Genomic DNA, 23,876 nt, shown 5'->3' on the forward strand with positions numbered 1-23,876 from the left:
TTCTTATTCCAAACAGTTTGTTTTTAGTATTAAAAATATTTTACAAAGTGTCATAATTTTCAGAGGTCAAATAAATATTTTCTAAATATTTTCGTTTGAGTCTAAATACTATTCTGGAGCATATCAGAATGCGGTCGACCGCACCGGTCGACCACACTTAAGGTCATTCGTCATTGGGCTCCAGAGAGGTCGTCGGTCGATTGGTGCGGTCGACCAAAATCTCGATTTTTCTATCGGTCGACCGCACCGGTCGACCGATGATGGCTCTGCTTGTTTTCTGTGTTTTCAAAGTTGCTCGCGGTCGACCGGATTTTCGTTCGGTCGACCGAATTATCTTTTCAGTCGACCGAACGTTCTGGCGGTCGACCGAAATTTTATTCGGTCAACCGAGAGCTTTTTCAAACGGTCGGTTGCCTTGGTTACTGTGCTATCACTTAACTGTGTTTGGCACAGTTTGTGACAATAGTCTGAATAGGAGATTATTTTCTTAATTGGGAAGATTGAGTTATGATTTTAAAATGATTAATCTCGGCAATAGTCTGAATAGGAGATTATTTTTTTAATTGGGAAGATTGAGTTGTGATTTTAAAATGATTAATTTTTTCTATTTAAACCAAGACTTCTTCTTCTTCCCAGTTGCCCTAACTTCTGCAAAAACCAGAGAGACGCTGTCTTCCTGAGAAAAATTTTTAAAGTCTGGTTTCTGTGTTTTCTCTCTGTTTTTGTGTGTGTTCACTTCCCAGCTTCAGTACTCTTTCTATTTGCCATAGGGACTTGTAAAGAGAGAGTCTTGCATCATTTCTACTGCTGTGTGAGTGTGATCTTGTGTAGATCAACTGTGAGGGTGTGGGATCTGTTGAGATCAACTGTGTAGTGAGAGATTGAGAGGGAATCGCTGTGTAGACGAAGTTTCGGCTTCCAAACCGGGTGTGTAGTGGATTTCTCCTTGAGAGTGGGGAGCGGGGATGTAGGTCAGCGGACCGAACCTCGTTAACACATCGCGCGTCAAAGGATAACGATTCCTAACCCTATCTCTCTTACTTTGATTGCATTAGTATATTGTGTTTTGCTTGTCTTAATTTTTATTGCATAATTAGAGCCTCTTGACCCTAATCACCCCCCCCTCTAGGGTCCAACAATGTTCTCTTGTGGTCTACTATTGTTCTTGTGTGTGCTTTTGATATTGTCTATTTGGGGCTTTCGCGGCGCACAACAAGTGGTATCAGAGCTCCGGGTTGGATTTGGGAGTTTTGTTCGAAGGATTCACTGTTGGATTCTTGGTTGAAGAGTAGATCTATAATATGGTTGAAACAAGCAGGGCTAGTTCAAGTGCTACTAGTACATCGGGGTCGGCTTTGACAAAGGCGATCCAAAATTTGAGCATCAATAACACTAAAATTGATGTCCCAAAGTTCGACGGCAAGATTAACTTTGGTTTATGGAGGTGTCAAGTGATGGACGCCTTAGATGCACAAAATTTAGAGGAGACTTTTGAGTTTCAAGAGAAACCTGAGGAGATTGATGATAGGGTTTGGAATAAAATACACAGTAGGGCTTGTGGGGTGATTCGGTCATGCTTGACGCCGGATCTTATTTATGATGTGATGAACGAGACATCGGCAAAGAGATTGTGGGAAACGCTCAATGAAAAATATTTGACAAAGAGCATTGAGAATAGGCTTCATTTAAAGAAAAGGTTCTACCAATTCAAGATGAAGAGAGGAGTTTCCATTCGAGAGCATGTTAACAACTTCACAAAGCTGATTTCGGATATGGCCAATGTTGATATCATGGTGGAGGATGAAGACAAGGCGATGTTACTATTGTGTTCATTGCCGGATGATGAATTTAGTACCTTTGTTCTTACTATGATAAATGGGCGAACTACAGTTAGCTACAAGGAGGTGACCTCGGCATTGGTGAATTATGAGCTGAGGAAGAATGATTGTGAGCCCTCCGAGAAGGCATCGGGTGATGCACTTGCAGTTCGTGGCCGTAGTCCAAACCGCCAAAAGTTCAACCGCTCAAAATCAAAGAATAGGGGTGGCCATAAAAGTGTTGGTAGAAATCAATGTGCCTTTTGCAAAGAAGAGGGACATTAGAAGAATGAGTGCCCAAAGTTGAAGGATAGAGCCGGGAAGCAAAGGGGGAAAGCTGTATAAGCTTCAGAGGTGAATGTTGCCAAGGTTGTTGGTGACACTTCAGATTCGGATTCTTCCGGTTATTCTTGTCCCGCACTGCCGTCTGTTTGTTATGCCGACTCTACGGAGTGGATGCTTGATTCGGGAGCTACATTTCACATTTTCCCTAAGAGGGATTGGTTTACCAACTTTGAGGAGTTGAAGAGAGGAGACGTGGTGCTCATGGGGAACGATCACGTTTGTCCTATTAGTGGGATTAGCTCAGTCAGAATCAGAATGCATGACGGGGTGACTAGGGAATTGAAAGAAGTGAGGTTCGTGCTGCAGTTGACGAAGAACCTCATTTCTCTTGGAACTTTGGAGGCATCCGGCTATAGAGTGATCTTAGAAGATGCTAGTTTGAAGGTCATGAAGGGGTCCATGGTGGTGATGCGAGGTGTCAGGGAAAACAACCTATACTACTTGAAGGGAAAGACAGTTACAGGGGGTCTGGCTGCTTCTATCACCACAGAGGAGGACACTACCACACTATGGCACATGAGGCTTGGACACACAGGTGAAAAGTCCCTACAGTCATTGGCAAAACAGGGGCTACTGAAAGGTGCAAAGACCTGCAAGATGGAGCTGTGTGAGCATTGCATACTTGGGAAGAAGACTAAAGTGAAGTTTGGCACCGCAATTCACAACACCCAAGGTATATTAGACTACATTCACACAGATGTTTGGGGCCCTTCTAAGCACACATCGCTTGGTGGGGCAAATTATTTCGTCACTTTCATTGATGATTATTCCAGGAGGAATTGGGTATATACCATGAAGCATAAACATGAGGTCCTGGATATATTTGTGGAGTGGAAGAAGAAAGTGGAGCTGCAGACAGGTAGAAAGGTGAAGACTCTTCGTTCAGACAATGGGGGAGAGTATAAGAGTGATCCATTTCTACAGTTTTGCCGGGATCATGGCATTAGAAGACACTTCACAGTTAGAGAGACACCGCAACAGAACGGGGTGGCCGAGAGATTGAACTGTACCTTGCTGGAGAAGGTGCGATGTATGATGACACAGAGTGGATTATCTAGATCTTTTTGGGCCGAGGAGTTGGTTTATGCGAGCCATCTCGTTAACAGGTTGTCGTGCACTGCGATAGAGGGGAAGACTCCTTTGGAGCATTGGTATGGTTCTGTGGCTAGTGATTATGATACTCTTCGGATATTTGGGTGTCCAGCTTATTTTCATGTTAGTGATGGGAAGTTAAATCCGAGAGCGAGGAAGGCGTTTTTTGTGGGATTTAGAGAATGTGTAAAAGGCTTCAAATTATGGGATCCACAAGACAAGAAGATGGTCATTAGCAGAGATGTCACATTTGATGAGGCGTACATGATGAAGCCTCGAATTCCTCAGCAGGTGGAGGAAGATCAGACAGGAGGGATATCACAGCAGTTGGAGAATGATGTGACTCCACCCACTCCAGTCAGCACTGTGTCCATTGAGACTCCTACAGAGGTGGCACTGGAAGGAGATGAGATGACAGTTGGGCTTTTGGAGGATACAGTTGATGGTGAGGCTCAGGAGCAGGGTCATGCTCAGAGGTCCATTGCTGCAGATAGACCGAGGAGAGAGATTCGTCGGCCAGCTAGATATGATGATGTCATGGTAGCATATACTTTATCTGTGGAGGTCGTTGATGATCTTATTCCTGCCACATTCAGGGAGGCAGAGTCCAGCCCTGATTCCATTAGGTGCAGGAATTCTATGGAGGAGGAGATGCAATCTCTTCAGAAGAACGACACTTGGGAACTTGCAAAGCTACCGAAGGGTAAGAAAGCTATTGGTTGCAAGTAGGTGTATGCTAAGAAGGAGGTATCTTCTATTGGGGACATTCGGTCAAGGCCAGATTGGTTGCTAAGGGATATGCACAGCTTGAGGGCGTTGACTACAATGAGGTGTTTTCACCCGTTGTGAAGCATTCGTCGATTCGGATACTATTGGCATTGGTGGCACAGCTGGACTTAGATTTGGTCCAAATGGACGTGAAGATGGCCTTTCTACATGGAGACTTAGATGAGGAGATCTACATGACACAACCTATGGGGTTTAAAGCTGCAGGAAGAGAAAATTTGGTGTGCAAATTGAAGAAATCTCTTTATGGACTGAAGCAATCACCGCGACAATGGTACAAGTGATTTAATAGCTTTATAATTGGCCGAGGGTACACGAGGAGCCCTTATGACCCGTGTGTTTATATGCGCAAGCTACAGGATGGTGAGCACATTTATTTGTTATTATATGTTGATGATATGCTCATAGCTTCTAGGAACACTTCAGCTATTGGGAAATTGAAAAAGGAGCTGTCATCTGAATTTGAAATGAAGGACCTGGGAGAGGCTAAGAAGATATTGGGTATGGAGATTGAGCGAGACAGGGTGAAGGGGAGATTGAAGCTTACACAGAGGAGTTACTTGCAGAAGATGCTGAAGAAATTCAGTTTTGAGGGTAATACCAAGGTGGTGAGTACTCCATTAGCTCCCCACTTTAAGCTTTCAGCTTTGATGTCACCAGTTTCAGTGGAGGATAGGGACTACATGTCCAAAGTTTCGTATGCCAGTGCAGTGGGTAGCTTGATGTATGCTATGGTATGTACGAGGCCAGATTTGTCACAGACCGTGAGCATGGTATCTAGGTACATGCACAACCCCGGGAAGGGGCATTGGGAGGCCGTGAAGTGGATTCTACGGTATATTAAGGGTACCGTGGATGTTGGGTTGATATTTGCGAAGAATGATGAGACAGGGCAGGATTGTATTGGCTACGTGGATTCAGACTATGCCGGAGATCTTGACAAGCGTCGGTCCACTACAGGTTATGTTTTTACATTGACTAGTACACCGGTGTGTTGGAGATGTACTCTTCAGTCTACAGTGGCGCTTTCTACTACGGAGGCGGAATATATGGCGGTGACTGAAGCAGTGAAGGAGGCTTTGTGGCTACATGGCTTGTTGGATGATTTGGGGATTGCACAGGAGACCATTCAGGTACATTGTGATAGTATGTCAGCTATCTATTTGGCGAAGAACCAAGTCTACCATGCACGCATAAAGCACATTGGTGTCAGATTTTACTTTGTACGTGACGTATTAGATGATGGTGATGTCACGTTGGAGAAGGTCCACACTAAGGATAACCCTGCTGATATGTTGACCAAAGTTGTATCAGGTGTGAAGTTTGGTCACTGTTTGAATTTGTTGAATATTCTTCATTGTTGAGGCCGTTGGCGGCCATTTGGATGAACTACGTTTGGCTTGATTCCTTGGGCAAGAGGATACGTAGGCAGTCTTGCAGATGCAGCCGGTTAAGTTGATTTGGGGTGCTTTTTGGTGTCGGCTCAGTTCTGGCAAACGCTCGCCGAGGTGGAGATTTGTAGAATCAGCAGCAGAGGATGACAGATTCAGTGTTCAGGCTCAGGTTTCAGTCTGAACGGGTGGCGGTCGACCGGTCCGGTCGACCGCATTCGTACACAAGGCTTACTGTGCGGCAGAGTTGGTGTCGGTCGATTCTAGGGCTTCTATTGTTGGAGTCTATTGGAGAGATCAAGTGGTCTTGTAAGAGGGTTTTGGGTAAGATTTGTAACCTTAATTTGTATTCCCCTTTGATTTAATTAGTAAAGCTACCCCCTCCTTGCCCCGTAGACGTAGGCACATTGCCGAACCACGTATATCTTGTGTTCTTGCTGTGATTGGTAGCTTGTGTTCTCTTGTGGTCTACTATTGTTCTTGTGTGTGCTTTTGATATTGTCTATTTGGGGCTTCCGCGGCGCACAACAAATAGGTGGATGAGATCTCGCTGGATATGTTGTTTGAGGATGAGGGTAGAAAGTATTCATGAGAAACCTCGACTCGCGATATGTGTTCAGTCACGAGAGGGCCAAAGGAGTTTTGAGAAATTTTGAGTAATCTTACACTTTATTCTCCATGGTTTATAAGACCAATATTAACTAATTACCCTCGTGATTGAAAGTTTTTCCAGTTTTTTTTTGTATTTATATACCCTTAATCACGCATATTTGCAAAACCATGCCCCAAATCTCAATATTTATAAAACTATTGTTGGCTATTTTGTTCATGAAAAGGCAATATTTTTGCCTTTGTGAATAGTCACACATTAGAAAATGTGATGAATAGTAAGGGGTTTATATTGCTTCACCTCTTATTTGGCTTTGAGTAGTGTTTTGGGTTTTGTATTGTTTGGGTTTTGAATTACTTCTCTAGATTTTATTTTTGCATGTTTTACACAATTTTTTTTTACTCGGTCATGTAACGGTTGCGGAGATTGTGCGGAGGTTACGCGGAATACGAGTAACGTGCGTGGATTATGAGCAACGGCTACAGCTTCCAACTCCTATAAATAGAGGCTTCCCAATTCGAGAAAATACATAGAAAACAATCTCTTCTATCCTTTTCTTAAATGAGAGCTTCTCCCTCCTCTCTGAAAATTGTTGGATACTATTAATTTTCTTTTGGACAACGTTCTTCATCAGAGCAGAAGCTCTGCCACTCTCGATTGAGTACAGTGACAAGCCGAATTCCGGGGGTTTTATCGCTAGGGGAGAGAGGACCATCTGCGTCAGGACAATAGGCAGGTTTTCAATCTTCTAGGGCAGTATTTATACGGCTGCTCCCGATCAGGCTCGAATTTCTAATTCTTTTATTTCGGATTTTTATGCTAATAATTTTTATTTTTGACAGCAACTATCACCAATCATCAATTTTGAAGAAAAAAATAACTCCAAACAAATTATTAACTTCGTTAATAGGCTAATTTACTCACGTAATCTCACACATGTTATGATTTGAACCTGGGTCCACCAATCAGAAGCATACTCAGACTGACCATCCTAGCGACGGCCGGTAGGTATAATTGTTGCCAAGTTATGTCATCTTCATAGTGAAGAACATCCAAATCCTTCTTCTTATTCACGCGTCAAAGTGAAATTTCAGTACGTACGACAAAAAAAAAGGATGGAAGGCGACTATTGATTTAGAATCAAACACAACAAAGCTTGGATCTCCAAGGGAAGGAGTCAAGGGTGCCATTAAATTGCTATTGATTGTAGTCATCACTGACGTAAACGTGGTTGGTACAGTCAACGTTGGTAAAGTTAACTTTACGGTTGTTGATGTCAATGTGGATGATGTGGAGGCCATCACACACCTTTGTAGAGGATGCAGATTGCTCGGGTTTCAAACAAAAGAAGGAGATGAGTTGAACGATTGCTGAATATCGCTTTGATTGAGATAAAAGAAATTGATTTCTAGGGGTTTAGGTGTCATTATGATACGATGAGAAATATTAAGAGAGAAGAGAGGATTCACCAGTGAAGATTTGACTTTAATCCTAGATTGGAGCCGTCACTTGTATGTATTTATATCACAATGATAATTACATATATAATTACATAATACACCATGTTTTACAATGTAGTCCCTCGTATATACACTATTACAAACAGACAAACGGGATAAGATATAAATGGTTGAGAACAATTTAGAGGTGGAGGGAAAATAGGTGGATGAGATCTCGCTGGTTCTGTTGTTTGCGGATGAGGGTAGAGAGAATATTCACGAGAAACCTCGACTCATGTGATATGTCTTCAGGCCTCACGAGAGGACCAAAGGAGTTTTGAGAAATTTTGAGTGATCTTACACTTTATTCCCCATGGTATATAAGATCATTATTAACTAATTACCCTCGTGATTGAAAGTTTTTCCAGGTCTTTTGTATTTATACACCCTTAATCCTGCATATTTGCAAAACTATGCTCCAAATCTCAATATTTATAAAACTATCACCAATCATCAATTTTGAAAAAATAAAATAACTCCAAACAAATTATTAACTTCGTTAATAGGCTAATTTACTCACGTAATCTCACACATGTTATGATTTGAACCTGGGTTACTCAGACTGACCATCCTAGCGACAACCGGTAGGTACGATTGTAGCCAAGTGCTGTCATCTTCATAGTGAAGAACATCCAAATCCTTCTTTTTATTCACGCGTCAAAGTGAAATTTCAGTACGTACGACAAAAAAAAAGGATAGAAGGCGACTATTGATTTAGAATCAAACACAACAAATAATAATAATAATAGTAATAATAATTGTTCCCCTTCGACATCTTTATTTAGAATACAAGCGCACACAAGCAGCTACAAGTTGCGAACAAACCGGTTACATGACTTCAATTGATCTTCCGAAAAGGATATACCTGCAGGCCGGACTTCAATTGTTCTTCCGAAAATGAGATATCTGCAAGTTTTCTACTCCCATCTTCTGAAAATTGCTGCTCCTCCGAGACCTGTAGAAACGTCCCCAACTGAATTCATTGTATTTAGCCGGATTATCTTCAGTCACAAGTTCATCTAAAGGCTTCATAATTATATGATGTGCAGGATCGAAGAAGAATGGGAAGGAAAATCTCTCCCTCTCCGAGTTCAACGACACCCTGTGCTCCGTGCTCTCGTACTTGTCATTGCTCCACACCTGCATGGACGAACTTGCTATGAAATATCAACTGCTTGGAAATGAAGAAATTATGAGAATGGTTTTCTCCATAAGTTAAATTACAGTCTTTGTTTTTCTTCTTTTGACTCGCGGAGACATGAATGCTAGTCAGGAAATGAAAGATTATGTAAAATCTCTCTCAGATTTATCGGATTTACTTCGAAGAAATTAAGGCTTATAGGATTTACCATTGAAGAATGGTGATTTGGTTCTCCCGTCTCAATTTCTATGACATTAGATGTAAATACCGTAGATACCTATCACTTGCGCTCCCATGTTAACATTCGTATTACAAGGTCAGTTACAGATAAACACTCTGTACTATAGAGGATTAGAAATTTATTTTCATGACTACCCTTTTGTTATTTGTACATGTATAGTATAGGAGATATATTAATTTCCACATCTATATAAATAATGGTGGTCTGGGCATTGCGTGGCTTAGGTGCTAATAAAAACGCACAGGATCAGTGAGTGATATTACACGAGGTGTATATGCAATTAGTTATATGTTGAAAATATGATAATTATATTAACAAATGGTAATGATTTGACCAGACATTGGAAAAGTATTAGATAGACGCCATTTTTTAACCTGGATGAGATCGCCGATGTTGATGACGTAGGAGTTTGGAGCAGGCTTGACACGGACCCACTGGCCATCGGACTTCCTCTTGACATCGAGGCCACCGACCTCGTCCTGTGCCAGGACGGTGAGGGCTCCTTGGTCCTTGTGTGGGCCCACGCCGAGTGCAAGGTCAGGGGAGGGGCACGCAGGGTAGCGGTTTAAGCGGACTCTGCTTAGGGAGTCCTTGAAGTAGCCGTTCAGTCGCTTGGCTGGTAAGTCTAAGCTCATGGCCATGAGTTCCAGCAGTTTGAATGCGAGTTTTTCGACGGCTTTTGCGTATTCTATGCAGGCATCTCTGTGGAAAAAAGAATTTCAGAGGAGTTAGTAGAAGCATTCGGATGAGGCAGAGAGTTCACAAAACATATTTTTGTTTTATCAGATACTTATTTGTAATCCAAATCACGAGGAAATATATCTATTGAAAAGTAGAGATAGAATTCCTAGCGTGTAACTTGGGTTGTTGTAAGTTTACATACATGCAACTAGGCCATTTTTGTCCAGTTGCATGCATTTTGTTTTGTTGCAACCGCTCATTTATAGCTGCAATTATAGTTGCAAAACCACCGTAGTTGAAACTTTTGACTTGTAGCTATTTTTGACTGACGAAAATGAACTATAAATCCACTTAAGTTACAATTGTAGTCGCAACAAATTATTTTATCAAAAAATTTTAATTTTGGAAACAATATTTTTTAAAAATTACTTTTCCCGAACAATATTATTTTTCTCAAAAGTAATTTTTTGGCAAATTATTCTTTTTCAAAAATATTAATTTTAGAAAATATTATTTATCAAAGTTTCATTTATTTTGGAAAATATTATTTTCCCAAAAGTTTATTTCTTTATAAAATATTATTTTTTAAAAATTATCATTTGTTTCCAAAATAAATATATCAAAAAATATTTTTTTTTTCAAATAAACAATATATTTTCATAAAATAATCTTTTTTTATAGAATAATATTTTTTTCCAAAAACATTATTTTTCTCCAAAAATTATTTCTTATTAATATTATTTTTTAAAAATATTATTTTATTTATCAAAAGTAAAATTTAAAATAATAATATTTTCTAAAAATAATATTTTTTGAAAAAAATATATAATTGTTCTCTAAGTTTCTAAAAAGCATATTATTTTTTAAAATTATTTTACTACAAAGTTATCGTTGGCTAAATATCTTTTTGATAAAGTATTGCCACTTTTTTCAAAACATTATTTTCTAAAAATATTTTCAATTCTCAAATTTAAATGCTTTAAAAAATAAATAAAAACAAGTTGCATATAAGAAGTTACCAAGGAGAACTATGGAAATGCGAGTCGTAAAATTTAAAAATTGAATTAAACAATTTTAACTATAGGTACAAGTAATAATAGTTGCAACGTGTGCTGGTGTTAATTGCATTGCAACTAAAGGTGCCAGCTACAAAAAGCAAGTATGAGAAGGAATCAATATTGAAGACGTGTTAATAACCTCTAACTAATTAATTACCTCATATCCTTTGGATACTCCGGCCACCGATTCGAAATCTCCTGCACCCTCGTCTCCTTAACCTCACTCGACGTCGGAACAATCATCGGGTTATTCACTGCAAAATCAAACACTTCCTTCCAGTCCCTAACATTCTTTGTATTCTCCATATCATAATACCCTAGAAAATTCTCGTCGTCCCTCCTCACTCTCCTCTTCTCCTCTGTCGGCAGAGCGAAGAACTCCTTCGCTGCCGACTGAACTCTTTCAAGGAGTTCGATCGGGACTCCGTGGTTGATGACTTGCAAGAAGCCAACTTCACTGCAGGCTGCTTTGATTTCGGCAACAAGGGTTCTTATAGGTAGCGTATCGTCACCGGGGATGAAGGGACTGGTAAGGAGTGGAGAGAGGTCGATTATGGGGATTGATTCGGCCTCGGAGATGTCGAGGTTGGGTCGCTGGTCGGGTTTCTGAATGAAGTCTGGATCAAATTCTGAACCCATCTTCTTCTTTTTTTTGCTTCTCTTAATCTCTCGTTCTGAGTCCCTCTAATATATATATATATATGGCTGTTTCAAGTTTCATGGGGACTGCGTGAGTTTTAGTGCAATGCATCTGGACTTGTTTTCGAACTTTTGTCGTTTTATTTTTCTTGCCCGACACCTAAGCAACGTATATCATCAGCTTATAGTTTCTGTTTTTAGCTTCTCCCGTTAAGTCCGTACGTGCTTGCATGGATTTTTTTTTTATTTATATTATTTTGTTTATACGTTTATTCAAATATGTTAAGCTACAATATTATAATATATAGCATACTATATATGAGAGAGAGAGAAGAAAAAATGGAGAACTTGGTACAAGTTGCTTCAAGCCACTTGGTAGTGATGTGTCTAATCTTTGACCCTAATCTACATTGGAGTTAGTGAATAGGGTGGGAGGCTCTATCTTTCGAGGTGTGATGTAGGGTCAAGATTAGGCCACATCACTAACCAAGTTGTTTAAGCAATTGTAACCAAGGTCTCCATATTTCTGAATATAATATAATTATATATATGATATTAATCTATATATACTGATATATCTATATATATATTATAATATACATATATAGAGAGAGAAGAAGATGAGAGAGAGATGGTTTAATACTTGGTAGAACATAAATTTTGTGCTTGTAGTTGAGGTGTAGCATCTCTCATCCACTCATGTCATTGGGAGGGACCACATTCAACGCTTTTGAATGTATCCCCCCATTTGAATAAGTGAACGATAATATCATTCCTCCACTACCAAGCACAAATTTTGTGCGCTGATACCAAAACATACCCATATCCTCATATATATATTATTATAGCTATAATCATATATATATATATATACTATATATATATATATATATATTAAATATAATATATTAATTAAATATCATCTATTAACTAATATAAAATGCTTATGAAGGAAGAGCTAGTGAGTACCTCTTTTCTCTGCATTATGAGAATAAGATAAATTTTTTTCGGTTAAAGTTTTGAGTGGTAGGTTTGTCTTAGATGAGTTAAAATCTTAAGTTTGAAATTCAAAATTAAATAGTTTAACCATCAGTCTCTTCTTTACAAATTTAGTCATGAGATTTACTTGTCCACCCCACTACCCCACTATTCAATTGCTTTTGGGAGAAATATTTTTCATTTTCTTTCACAACCATCATGATTTAATTGTGTACCCAACTATTCAACTTTTTTTTAGAGAAATATCTTTCATTTTCTTTCACAACCATCATGATTTAATTTCCCATCCCACCACCTCTCTATTCAATTTTTTGAGAGAATTATCTTTCATTTTCTTTCACGTACAACCATCATGATTTAATTGCCCACCCGACCACCCCACTATTCAAACAAAAAAAAAGTTCTTCTTTTTTTGGCTTGCCCAAATTCTTTTTGCATAATCATTATGATGATATAATCACTCGTTAACTTAATAATTAACTAATAACTTAATCTATATGGTCAAATTTCAAGGTAATTGCTAACAACTTGAATTTGTTTTCTCATTTTTTATAAAAATGATAAAAGATATGATATTCATGGTAAGTTGAAAAGTCGGAACTTTTCGCTATCCCACTAAACCATGAATTACCTCTCATTGTTCTATAACCATACATATACTTACATGAACATCCATATATAACTAATTAATTGAGAGAAATATCTTTCATTTTCTTTCACAACCATCATGATTTGCCTACCCCACTACGTACCCCACTATTCAAATTATTTTTTTTTTGGCTTGCCCAAATTCTTTTCTCATAATCATCACAATGATATAATCACTTATTAACTTAATAATTAACTAATAACTTAATCTATGTAGCCGAATTTCAAGGCAATTGCTAACAACTTGAATTTGTTTTCTGGTTTTTTTCATAAAAATGACAAAAGATATGATATTCATGGTAATTTGAAAAGTTGGAATTTCTTGTTAGAAATTTTATGGAGATTAATCACCATATAAAAGAACCATGAATTCCTTTCCCTAGTCCAAGTGGGGTCCGCCTCCCATCCATTTTTGCTGCAAAGAGAATGTAACATGGGCCTTAATTACTATTAATCAATAGGCAACCCAAAAATATTGGACGGTAAATCCCAACATTCTCCCCTCCAGCCAAAAGAGGGGGTATGTCAATCTATGACTCCTCCCCGAGAGTTTATGGCGGCCAATTGCTAACGTAGTCTTCTCTCTGAAAATAGTCTTCTTTTTTGCTTCTCTTAATCTCTCGTTCTGAGTCCCTCTAATATGGCTGTTTCAAGTTTCATGGGGACCGCGTGAGTTTGAGTGCAATGTATCTGGACTTGTTTTCGAACTTTTGTCGTTTTATTTTTTTCTTGCCAGACACCTAAGCAACGTATATCATCAGCTTATAGTTTCACATTTTAGCTTCTCACGTGAAGTCCGTACGTGCTTGCATGGATATAGATAGGGACGTGTTTACGAACTTTTGTCGTTTTATTTTTCTTGCCTGACACCTAAGCAACCCTGACACCAAAGCAACGTATATCAGCAGCTTATAGTTTCTCATTTTAGCTTCTCACTTTAAGTCCGTACGTGCTTGCATAGATTTTTTTTGATTTATATTTCTGGTTTATACGTTCATCAAACATGCTTAAGCTACTCTAATGAACTAAAGATAGATGTTAATTATTATATATAATATTACTAATATATATAATATACTATATATGATATATATATAATATAATATTATATCTATATAATAAATATATATATATGAGATTAATGAGTGATCTTTTCATAGGAGATGATTCATCCTTGAACCTCTAAAATCACGATGATTGCAGCGACATTATGGATGAATCCGCTCCGTTAAACTTCAACTACATATTCTAAAATCCCAAACACACCAAGTTTAGGGTGAACCCGTCTCGTTTGACCCTTCATTTCACTCGTATCAATATTTAACCCTGTTTAATGATAGAACTTTATCACGACTGGCCGCTCAGATGGAGGGTCAAACGACGACGGATCATCCCAAACTTGGCGTGTGTTGGGGTTTTAGATATGTAGATCAATTCAACGCGAGCGATCATTCATAATATCGCGCTCAAATCATCGTGATTTTAGAGACGGTCAAGGACGGAATCCTCTCCTCATGGACAAGGATACCCATAATATATATAATATATATATATATTAATATATATATATATATATATATATATATATATTATATTATATGATATATATACTATATATATATGAGGTTGCTGGAGAAGAAGCAGCCAGCTCACCGCCCCTGAGCTGATAGCTCTATGACATGTTGAAGCCCCCTACTAGATCATAACTAAGTAGGGGTCATTCAGTCAGGAGCGTTAGCGCACTGGGATCTTGATCGTGACTACCAGCTTCTCCATTTCTGATATATATAATATATATATATATTATATATATATATATATATATATATATATATATATTATTTATATATATATATTATATATATATATATAATATATATATATATATATATAGAAAACCGGAGGTGAGCTGGCAGCGAAGAAATTTCCTGCGCTACAAGTGTATGACATGTGAGCCCCCCTACTAGTCACTCGTTTTGTGCGCTCACATGCCATTACACTTGCAGCCGCATGAAATATTTCCTACGCTGCCAGCTCACCTCCCGTTTATCTCATATATATATATATATATATATATATATATATATATATAATATATATATATATATATATATATATATAATAATATATATATATATATAAAATTACTTTTATAAAAAGGAAACCCAAAACCTACATTAAACTATTATTATATTCCATTATATTGATTTTTTTTAATAATTCTAATAAATCTGGAAATCCCAAAATAGTATAGCCTCAGCTTTTAATACCCACTACACTTACACTGTTTAGCGCTTTTATTCAACATAAAAGATTTAAAATAACCCACACCCCACCCCCACCCCCACCCCAAAAAAAAGATTATATTCTCCATTTTTTTGAAATTCCTCTCCAAATAGATTTCCCCCCTCAGATGTTTACTCCCTCTATATAATCCTAGTATAATACAATTATTACATTCATAATTCACTCAAAAAAAAATTGCTCTCACCAGCTCATCTCGCTAGCTTAGGTAATTCTACATCTTATTGCATTCATGTTTCTCCTCTATATAATCCCACTTTTTTACAATTAATTACATATCAAAAATAATTTGTCATGATTGATCTTTGCATGTGCATGTTACCTGATGCAACAAAACATATATATAATATATATATATATAATATATTATATATATATAATAATATATATATTTTATATAAAATATATATATATATATAATATATATATATATAATATATATATATATATATATATATCATATATATAATATATATATATATATATGAATATATATATATATATATATATGTCAATGTCAATCGTCCTCAACTAAACTTCTGTAAACATGATCAGGGCACCAACCAACACACAATAAATTTCTGTAGCAACTTCTCAAACATCTTCAGCATGCCAACCGACACAACCAATAAAGAACTGGAAAAAAACAAATTTCAAGAGTTTTCGCAATAGAAAACATCTCCAAAATTTGGAAAATCACGAATTTAAATAGATTTTACCTTCAGATTGACAACTCCTACCGCCTCATTCTCCGCAGCTAATAACCGTCAGTGCCAAGTAGTTTGTCATGTAGGAGACGACGCGGTTAAGAAATTACATATCCAAGTAGTTTGTCATGTTGCCGTTTGCATGTTGCTTGTTGCCTGATTGCATGCAAAGCCTTTATATATATGTGAATGTCCTGCAAAACAAGATAATCATGTCAATGTCCTAAAGAGGGAAAGATATATGTGATATATGTCAATGCCTTAAACTTAATTGTTATATTCATGCACTATTTCATATCTTAAAAATATAATTAATGTTGCATAATTGATGAAATCAGTATTTAGCTGTAGATTAAAGGACGAACAGATGGCGCTTGTTAGCTACACAACCATCAGTAATTTAACTACCAAAGATAATGATGCAATCATTAAGGTAAGGGTGACTAGAATTGGGACAATGTCAATATCAAGAATAGGGATATATTCGGGTTGCATCTAACACTATTGGATGAAAATGTAAGCAACAATATATTTAATTTAACATGTTGATTACTCTTCGTACGTTATTTTGATCGATCAATAATACATATTTCATCATACCAATAATTTGATATTCAACTGCATAGGGCACTCACTGTCAAGGGACAATCGGACATACTGAGATGTCAAGATTTAGTTCATTGCTTGAAGAGGGAAAGATACATGTGATATCCAAGTTCAGAGTACTTACCGTATTTGGCAATTACCAAACAACGGAGAGCAAAATACTCATCTGTTTCTGCAGGTAAACTATGGTTAGATTTCTCCAAGTAGAGGATGACAACGTTGCAAAATATAAATTGGACTTCGTTCCTTTCAATGAACTATACTTACATATACTCTCCACCATTGCAAAATATCTAAAGCATTTTCTTGACATTTAACTAAAGAAGCTGATAAATATTCATCTATTTTAGAAACCTCCAATGATGATCCAAGTCCAGACCCACTAGTTAGCTCAGCTATCATTGTATGCCTATCAAAACTTACACGTTTACCTCGGCTTGAGCTCGAAGGCATCGAAGCTGCAGACTGTTGTGCAGCTACACCATGTCTAGCTGCATACTCATCATATAATGTTTGAAAATAATTTCTAATAGCTAAATGATGAGAAGTAGCAGTAAGGGTGGATCCATCATCTAAGTCTATAATCTATCCACCATACAATGATTGTAACAAACTTCGAAGGTCAATATCCTTCAAACATGGATCAATAAGAACCCCCAAACCTAAAATATGAGGAATAGACCTAAAATACTTATTAAATTTGCTCTCCATTTTAAAAATTATAGCTCCAAAAGTATCATCCATACGATATTTGGTAAAAAATTTTTGAATATTTAAAATTTGTAGAGCAGCTAAAGTAATAGTTGGATAATAACAAGCAGATAATAACATAGTAGCATCATAAAAAACTTGTAATATCTTATTTAAATTATATATAATTATTCATTCATCTTCAGTTATTCCATAAGTGCTACCAGAGCTAGAACTAGAAGCATAATAATTTATAAAATCATTTATAATTTTTTTATATTTTATTGCCACACTTAACATTGCATAGGTGAAATTTCACCTATGGTCAACATCTTTTGGAATTAGTCTAGCCTTAATATTTTTTCTTTTACACATTTGTTTCCATCTTTTAAGTCTTTGTTCAGAAGCAGTATGTATATAAGCAACTGTTCTAACTTTTTCTATCATGAGTTTAATTTTAGTAAATGCACTTTGAATAATTAAATTTAAAATATGACATATACATCTAATATGAAAAAGTCAACCATGATAGGGCAATGACAGAGTTATTTTGAGAAAACCTACAACTATATTGTTATTACATGCATTATCTAGTGAAAGAGAAAACCTACAGCTACATTGTTATGACAGGGCTAAGCATACATCACTCCGCCATCTTCCCCTCTCCTTGGCTCTAGCATGTGGCCTCAAACTTTTTGTGTGATTTGAGGCGTCATTGAGGAAATCACCCATGAACGTACAAATGGAGTTTAGCCAAAAAAATGTTACGAAGGAATTTTATTCCCTATAGTTAAATTCTTGTTTACTCTTTTATATTAAATGCTACGTAAGTTTCATTGTTTCTTTTAAGCAAATCCATTGTTTAATAAATAATTGATATGATATAAGAAATACTTACGTTCTTCTTAAGAATGACAGTGAGTTAGAGAAAGTATCACAGAATTGTTAACTTTTTTTTTGCCTCTTTCTCTAACACAAAATGAATTAGGGAGAAGTGTTCCTAAGGTGACGCCTTAGATAATCATCTAAGAACGCGATCTAAAATCACATGATTGAGTTACATTGTAGATAATCCGTTCCGTTAAACTTGATCTACATATTCTAAAACCCCAACACACTAAGTTTGGAGTAAACCCGTCATCGTTTGACCATTCATCCACTCGTATCAATTTTAACGGTTTCGAATGAATAGAACTTTTCACATGGCTAGACGGAGGGTCAAACGACGATGAGTTCACCCCAAACTTGGTGTGTTGGGGTTTTAGAATATGTAGATCAAGTTCAACGGAGCGGATCATCCACAATGTAGCTCAATCATGTGATTTTAGGCCGCGTCCTTAGATGATTATCTAAGGCGTCACCTTAAGAACACTTTTGCAAATGAATTATAGTTTTATTTTCATAAAGACTATGTATTGCTTTGATTAAGAAAAATCTCAGTGTAAATAAGTAAACCAGCTCAACAGGATGCAACTTGAGACTCCATATATAGAAGGAATAAGTATACAGCATTGAGTTCCAAAATACGGAAAGGTTAACTTATTGAACCTTTCTGGAGCTCAAATAACTTAGATTGCAAACTACCCTCACCAAGCATTTTATTTTTTATTTACCAAAGCGAGCGGCATGTAGGTCTACATCAACATGGGAGGGAAGAGGAGATGGGGTCGGGGGAGAGAGGAGATGATGGCGGCGAAGTGGTGCTTGGTGCTCGCGGCAGAGGGGGAGATGGGTAGCGTCGGAGATGCGCCTTTCGGGACCCCGACGGAGTCAGAGTTGGTGTGTGTTGCTCTGAGGGGAGGGAGAGGGGATTCATCGTTCCTTGCGATCGAGAGGGACGATAATTTCTTTTTTTTTCTTTTTCTTTTCGCCCCCTCCCCCGTTAAGATTTTGCTTCTGCCGCCCAAGAAAGAAATAAGGAGAGGCTCTCTCTCATTTATGTTTCCGTGTTTGTTATTTCCTATTTTACCCTTCTTTTAATAAATGGGAGGGGGTGGATTCTTTTTAAATGGACAAAAAATGCTTCTATCCACTCAAGTAGATAGTTGTTCATCTATATACATGGAAAATGGTACAGGCACACCCCCAGGCACACCTTGTGCCACACCCCCTCTCTCAGCTACAGTGCACGGGGCCCACACATGGGATTTTTTAATCCCATGTGTGGGCTCTGTGCACTGTAGCTGAGAGAGGGGTGTGGCACAAGGTGTGCCTGAGGGTGTGCCTGTAGTGCCACCCCTATATACATACGTACATACGTACATATACATACTAGAGGTGGAGGAGATCTTGTTGGAAGTTAGAGGGGATGGAAACGATGCTTGGAGTTGGAGGAGGCGGCAAGGGAGGTTGGAGGAACGTAGAAGCAACAACGAAGAAAATTATTTTATGATCCAAGCTTTGCAATCCGCATATATTCTAAGATGCTTTCAAGACTTAGGCGGGTGACCAAAATACCGACTAGATTTAGATGGGAGCGCTCAACTAGCTTTTTAAAACTATGCTACTACTTGTTTTAGTTATGACTTCTCTAGATAGCTTTTTTAAAACTACGCCACTAGCTATCTCTTCTAGTTATGACTATTTCTTATAGTGAAAACTATGCTACTATTTGTTTAGTTATGACTATTTTTAGTAATTTTGTATACATCTTGTCCCACTTACTCATGAGGCAAAAAAGACATTCACGAGCTAAAAAAGCTAAAAAAAAAACCTAGAGTTATGCTCTGTTTGGATGGCGGTGAATGCAGGAGAGTTGAAAAGAAATAAAAAAGCTCACTCCATTTAATTAACCTTCCGCCACCCCTCAAGTTTGAAGATGGAGGGGGCGAGAAAGGATAAAACCTCGAAATTGGGTTACAAAAGAGGTCAAATATTTTGAATCATCATGACATAAATCTAACGGCTCATAAATAATTCTTCTCAAGTTTCTTTACTAAACTCTCAAACCTAATATTATTTAGGGAAAAATGCTTTCAGTCCCCAAAAGCCAAGTGAACATGCTTCCTACCCCCCAGGACTTGGTCAATGGGTGTTTTACCCCTAAAAATAAAGAATCTGTTCTCTGAGCCCCCAAAACACAAAACCCAAGACATTAAAACATGTGAAGACCATAATACCCTTCTCTCTCTCTTTCTTTTTTTATTAAAATATGATGGGGGGTTATTTTATTATTTTTGTTTTTTTTTCTCTCTTTATCATGATGTACCAAGAGGATAGTTGAAATGATTGATGATGATTATTTTATTATTTTCGTTTTTTATTATTTTGGTTGTTTGTATTGGGAGGTTGTTAAAGTTACGGGTTGATTGTTAAGGTTACGGGTTGGTTGTTAAGGTTAAGGGTTTGTTGTTAAGGTTATGAATCCTCTCTCTCTCTCTTTCTTTTTTTATTAAAATATGATGGGGATTATTTTATTATTTTTGTTTTCTCTCTCTCTTTATCATGATGTACCAAGAGGATAGTTGAAATGATTGATGAGGATTATTTTATTATTTTCGTTTTTTATTATTTTGGTTGTTTGTATTGGGAGGTTGTTAATGTTACGGGTTGATTGTTAAGGTTACGGGTTGGTTGTTAAGGTTAATGGTTTGTTGTTAAGATTATAAATCCTCTCTCTCTCTCTCTTTCTTTTTTTATTAAAATATGATGGGGATTATTTTATTATTTTTGTTTTCTCTCTTTTTATCATGATGTACCAAGAGGATAGTTGAAATGATTGATGATGATTATTTTATTATTTTCATTTTTTATTATTTTGGTTGTTTGTTTTGGGAGGTTGTTAAAGTTACAGGTTGATTGTTAAGGTTACGGGTTGGTTGTTAAGGTTAAGGGTTTGTTGTTAAGGTTATGAATCATCTCTCTCTCTCTTTCTTTTTTTTATTAAAATATGATGGGGATTATTTTGCTATTTTTGTTTTCTCTCTCTCTTTATCATGATGTACCAAGAGGATAGTTGAAATGATTGATGGGGATTATTTTATTATTTTTGTTTTTTATTATTTTGGTTGTTTTTTTTGGGAGGTTGTTAAAGTTACGGGTTGGTTGTTAAGGTTAAGGGTTTGTTGTTAAGGTTATGAATCCTCTCTCTCTCTTTCTTTTTTTATTAAAATATGATGGGGATTATTTTATTATTTTTGTTTTCTCTCTCTCTTTATCATGATGTACCAAGAGGATAGTTGAAATGATTGATGAGGATTATTTTATTATTTTCGTTTTTTATTATTTTGGTTGTTTGTATTGGGAGGTTGTTAAAGTTACGGGTTGATTGTTAAGGTTACGGGTTGGTTGTTAAGGTTAAGGGTTTGTTGTTAAGGTTGTGGATTTGTTGTGTAGGTTACGGATTTGTTGTTAAGATTACGGGTTTAATGGTTAAGGTTACAGGTTTAATTGTTAAGGTTACAGGTTTAATTGTTAAGGTTACTTATCTAAAGATCCTCTTGGTACATCATGATAAAGAGAGAGAGAGAGAGAGAGAAATAATAAAATAATCCCTCATCATATTTTAATAATAAAAGAAAGAGAGAGAGAGAAGGGTATTATGGTCTTCACATGTTTTAATGTCTTGGGTTTTGTGTTTTGGGGACTCAGAGAACAAAATCTTTATTTTTAGGGGTAAAACACCCATTGACCAAGTCTTGGGGGTGCTTTCACTTCCTCTCCCTTCTTGTCTCCTCCACTCCCCTTCGTTAGGAAACTCCAAAACTCGTTACGAAACTCTAAAACATAGTGTTAAAAGTCACTATTTGTTTAGCCTGCAGCTAGATAACAACAATAATAATAGCAGCCGCATATTTTTTTGTAAATTTTCCTAGAGATACCAGCGGTGTTTATAACTACAATAGTCGTTAAAATGGTCAGATTGGTATATTTTTTAGAGGCTTGGTAACATGTTGGTATATTTTCTTTTAGTTTTGATATTTTCTTTTGGTTTTATCAGATTGGAATAAATTTTCGACTCTGGCGCCATACAGGCCTTAAATTTGACCGGAGTTATTGTTCCGGCAAGGGCTGATGGGATTTTTTGTAAAAAAACCCCTCATCAAATATAATTTCCTGCTCCTAACCCCCCTCTCCCTCCTCCTCCTCATCCGCTTTCTCCTCCTCCTCATCCTCTTCAACCTCCCCCTCCTCCTCTTCCTCCCTCCGATGTCGACCGGCGGCGCATGGATCTCCGACGACCTAATACCCGGCCTCCCCAACGAGGAAATTGTATTTGATGAGGATGAGGAGGAGGAGGGAGAGGGATTGCGGTCATAGTGTCAATACCGAACACGTGCTTGATTCGCGCAAGAATCGTGAAGATCGATCGTATATTTTCTTTTGGTTTTATCAGATTGGAATAAATTTTCGACTCTGGCGCCATACAGGCCTTAAATTTGACCGGAGTTATTGTTCCGGCAAGGGCTGATGGGATTTTTTGTAAAAAAACCCCTCATCAAATATAATTTCCTGCTCCTAACCCCCCTCTCCCTCCTCCTCCTCATCCGCTTTCTCCTCCTCCTCATCCTCTTCAACCTCCCCCTCCTCCTCTTCCTCCCTCCGATGTCGACCGGCGGCGCATGGATCTCCGACGACCTAATACCCGGCCTCCCCAACGAGGAAATTGTATTTGATGAGGATGAGGAGGAGGAGGGAGAGGGATTGCGGTCATAGTGTCAATACCGAACACGTGCTTGATTCGCGCAAGAATCGTGAAGATCGATCGAGATAGAAGCGAGATCGCGACGTCGAATGTGGATCCCCAAAGCGAGCTCTGTCGCAGGAACTTGACTTCCTGTCTCTTCCAGAAGATTTTATGTTGGACGTCGGCGACCGCCGTCATCTTGTCCACCGTCATCTTGTTCGGTTTGCTCTAGACAATCATTTTCTTCAATCCGTGCTCGGAGTCGGCTAATTTGTCCATCTCTTTATAAAGAGCCGATGTTGCTGCTATCAATCGATCCATTTTCTTGACTCTGGAGTCCATCTCCTTGGCGCTCATCGCCCACCGATTCGGATCCACGCCCGAGTCCGCGTAGCTCTTGAACCTCTGATCGAACCTGCGGAGCTCCTGATCGGCGCATTGCTTGCTCAGATTAGACGTCGAGGCGGAGGGTCGCGGCGACGAGGCGAAGGCCAGCCCTAGAAGAAGCGCGTCATCGTCGGAGACGACCTTGTGAACTCCTTCGATAGCGATGGTTTCGTGGCGGAGGCGAGAAATTTGGGAGTCGGAGGGATCGCTAGAGATGGACGAGCTTGGACATGAGGCAGACGATCTCGAAAGCGAGGATGCCGACGGTGGAGGATCTCTTGGTGAGGATCATTGATGATGTTTATTGGGTCACTGAAGAGCGGATGGCGGACTTGACTCGAGTGAGCCATGTCTCTAAAGCCATGGAAGAGGAAGGAGATTGTAAAGATTTAGGAAGTCTAGCTGGTGTGTGTTATTAGCACTTTAGGCGTGAGGAGAAGGGGAAAGAGGGGAAGCAGGGGGTTTAATGATTGGAGATGGAGGTGAAGGGATAAGGAGGGGAGACTAAATAATTGGGAAGAGGAAGAGGATGAGGAGAGGGGGAGGTTGAAGAGGATGAGGAGGGAGAGGGGGAGGAGGAGGGAGAGGAGGGGTTTAGGAGCAGAAAAT

At 38.0% G+C, this 23,876-nt stretch overlaps 1 protein-coding gene and 1 pseudogene across 1 annotated transcript; both read right to left on the reverse strand.

The window, feature by feature from the left end:
- Positions 8,273–11,322, reverse strand: LOC109850681 (probable 2-oxoglutarate-dependent dioxygenase JRG21). Its single transcript, XM_020420739.1, has 3 exons — positions 10,819–11,322; positions 9,297–9,624; positions 8,273–8,680 (listed from the first exon to the last, which is right to left on the reverse strand). Exons 1-3 carry the CDS (start codon positions 11,298–11,300, stop codon positions 8,420–8,422), a joined length of 1,071 nt encoding a protein of 356 aa, XP_020276328.1. The 5' UTR covers positions 11,301–11,322; the 3' UTR covers positions 8,273–8,419.
- LOC109847761 lies at positions 15,846–23,720 on the reverse strand (annotated as a pseudogene).

Source organism: Asparagus officinalis, chromosome 7 (assembly GCF_001876935.1).
Source record: "Asparagus officinalis chromosome 7, Aspof.V1, whole genome shotgun sequence".
NCBI classification, from domain to species: Eukaryota; Viridiplantae; Streptophyta; class Magnoliopsida; order Asparagales; family Asparagaceae; genus Asparagus; species Asparagus officinalis.

Bases quoted from the DNA above. Each gene is read 5' to 3' on its own strand.
- LOC109850681 (XM_020420739.1), bottom strand. From the start codon at position 11,300: ATGGGTTCAGAATTTGATCCAGACTTCATTCAGAAACCCGACCAGCGA. The intron at 9,625-10,818 runs GTAATTAATTAG...TTTTTTCCACAG, and splicing joins GAGTATCCAAAGGATATGAG to AGATGCCTGCATAGAATACG. The intron at 8,681-9,296 runs GTTAAAAAATGG...TCGTCCATGCAG, and splicing joins ACATCGGCGATCTCATCCAG to GTGTGGAGCAATGACAAGTA.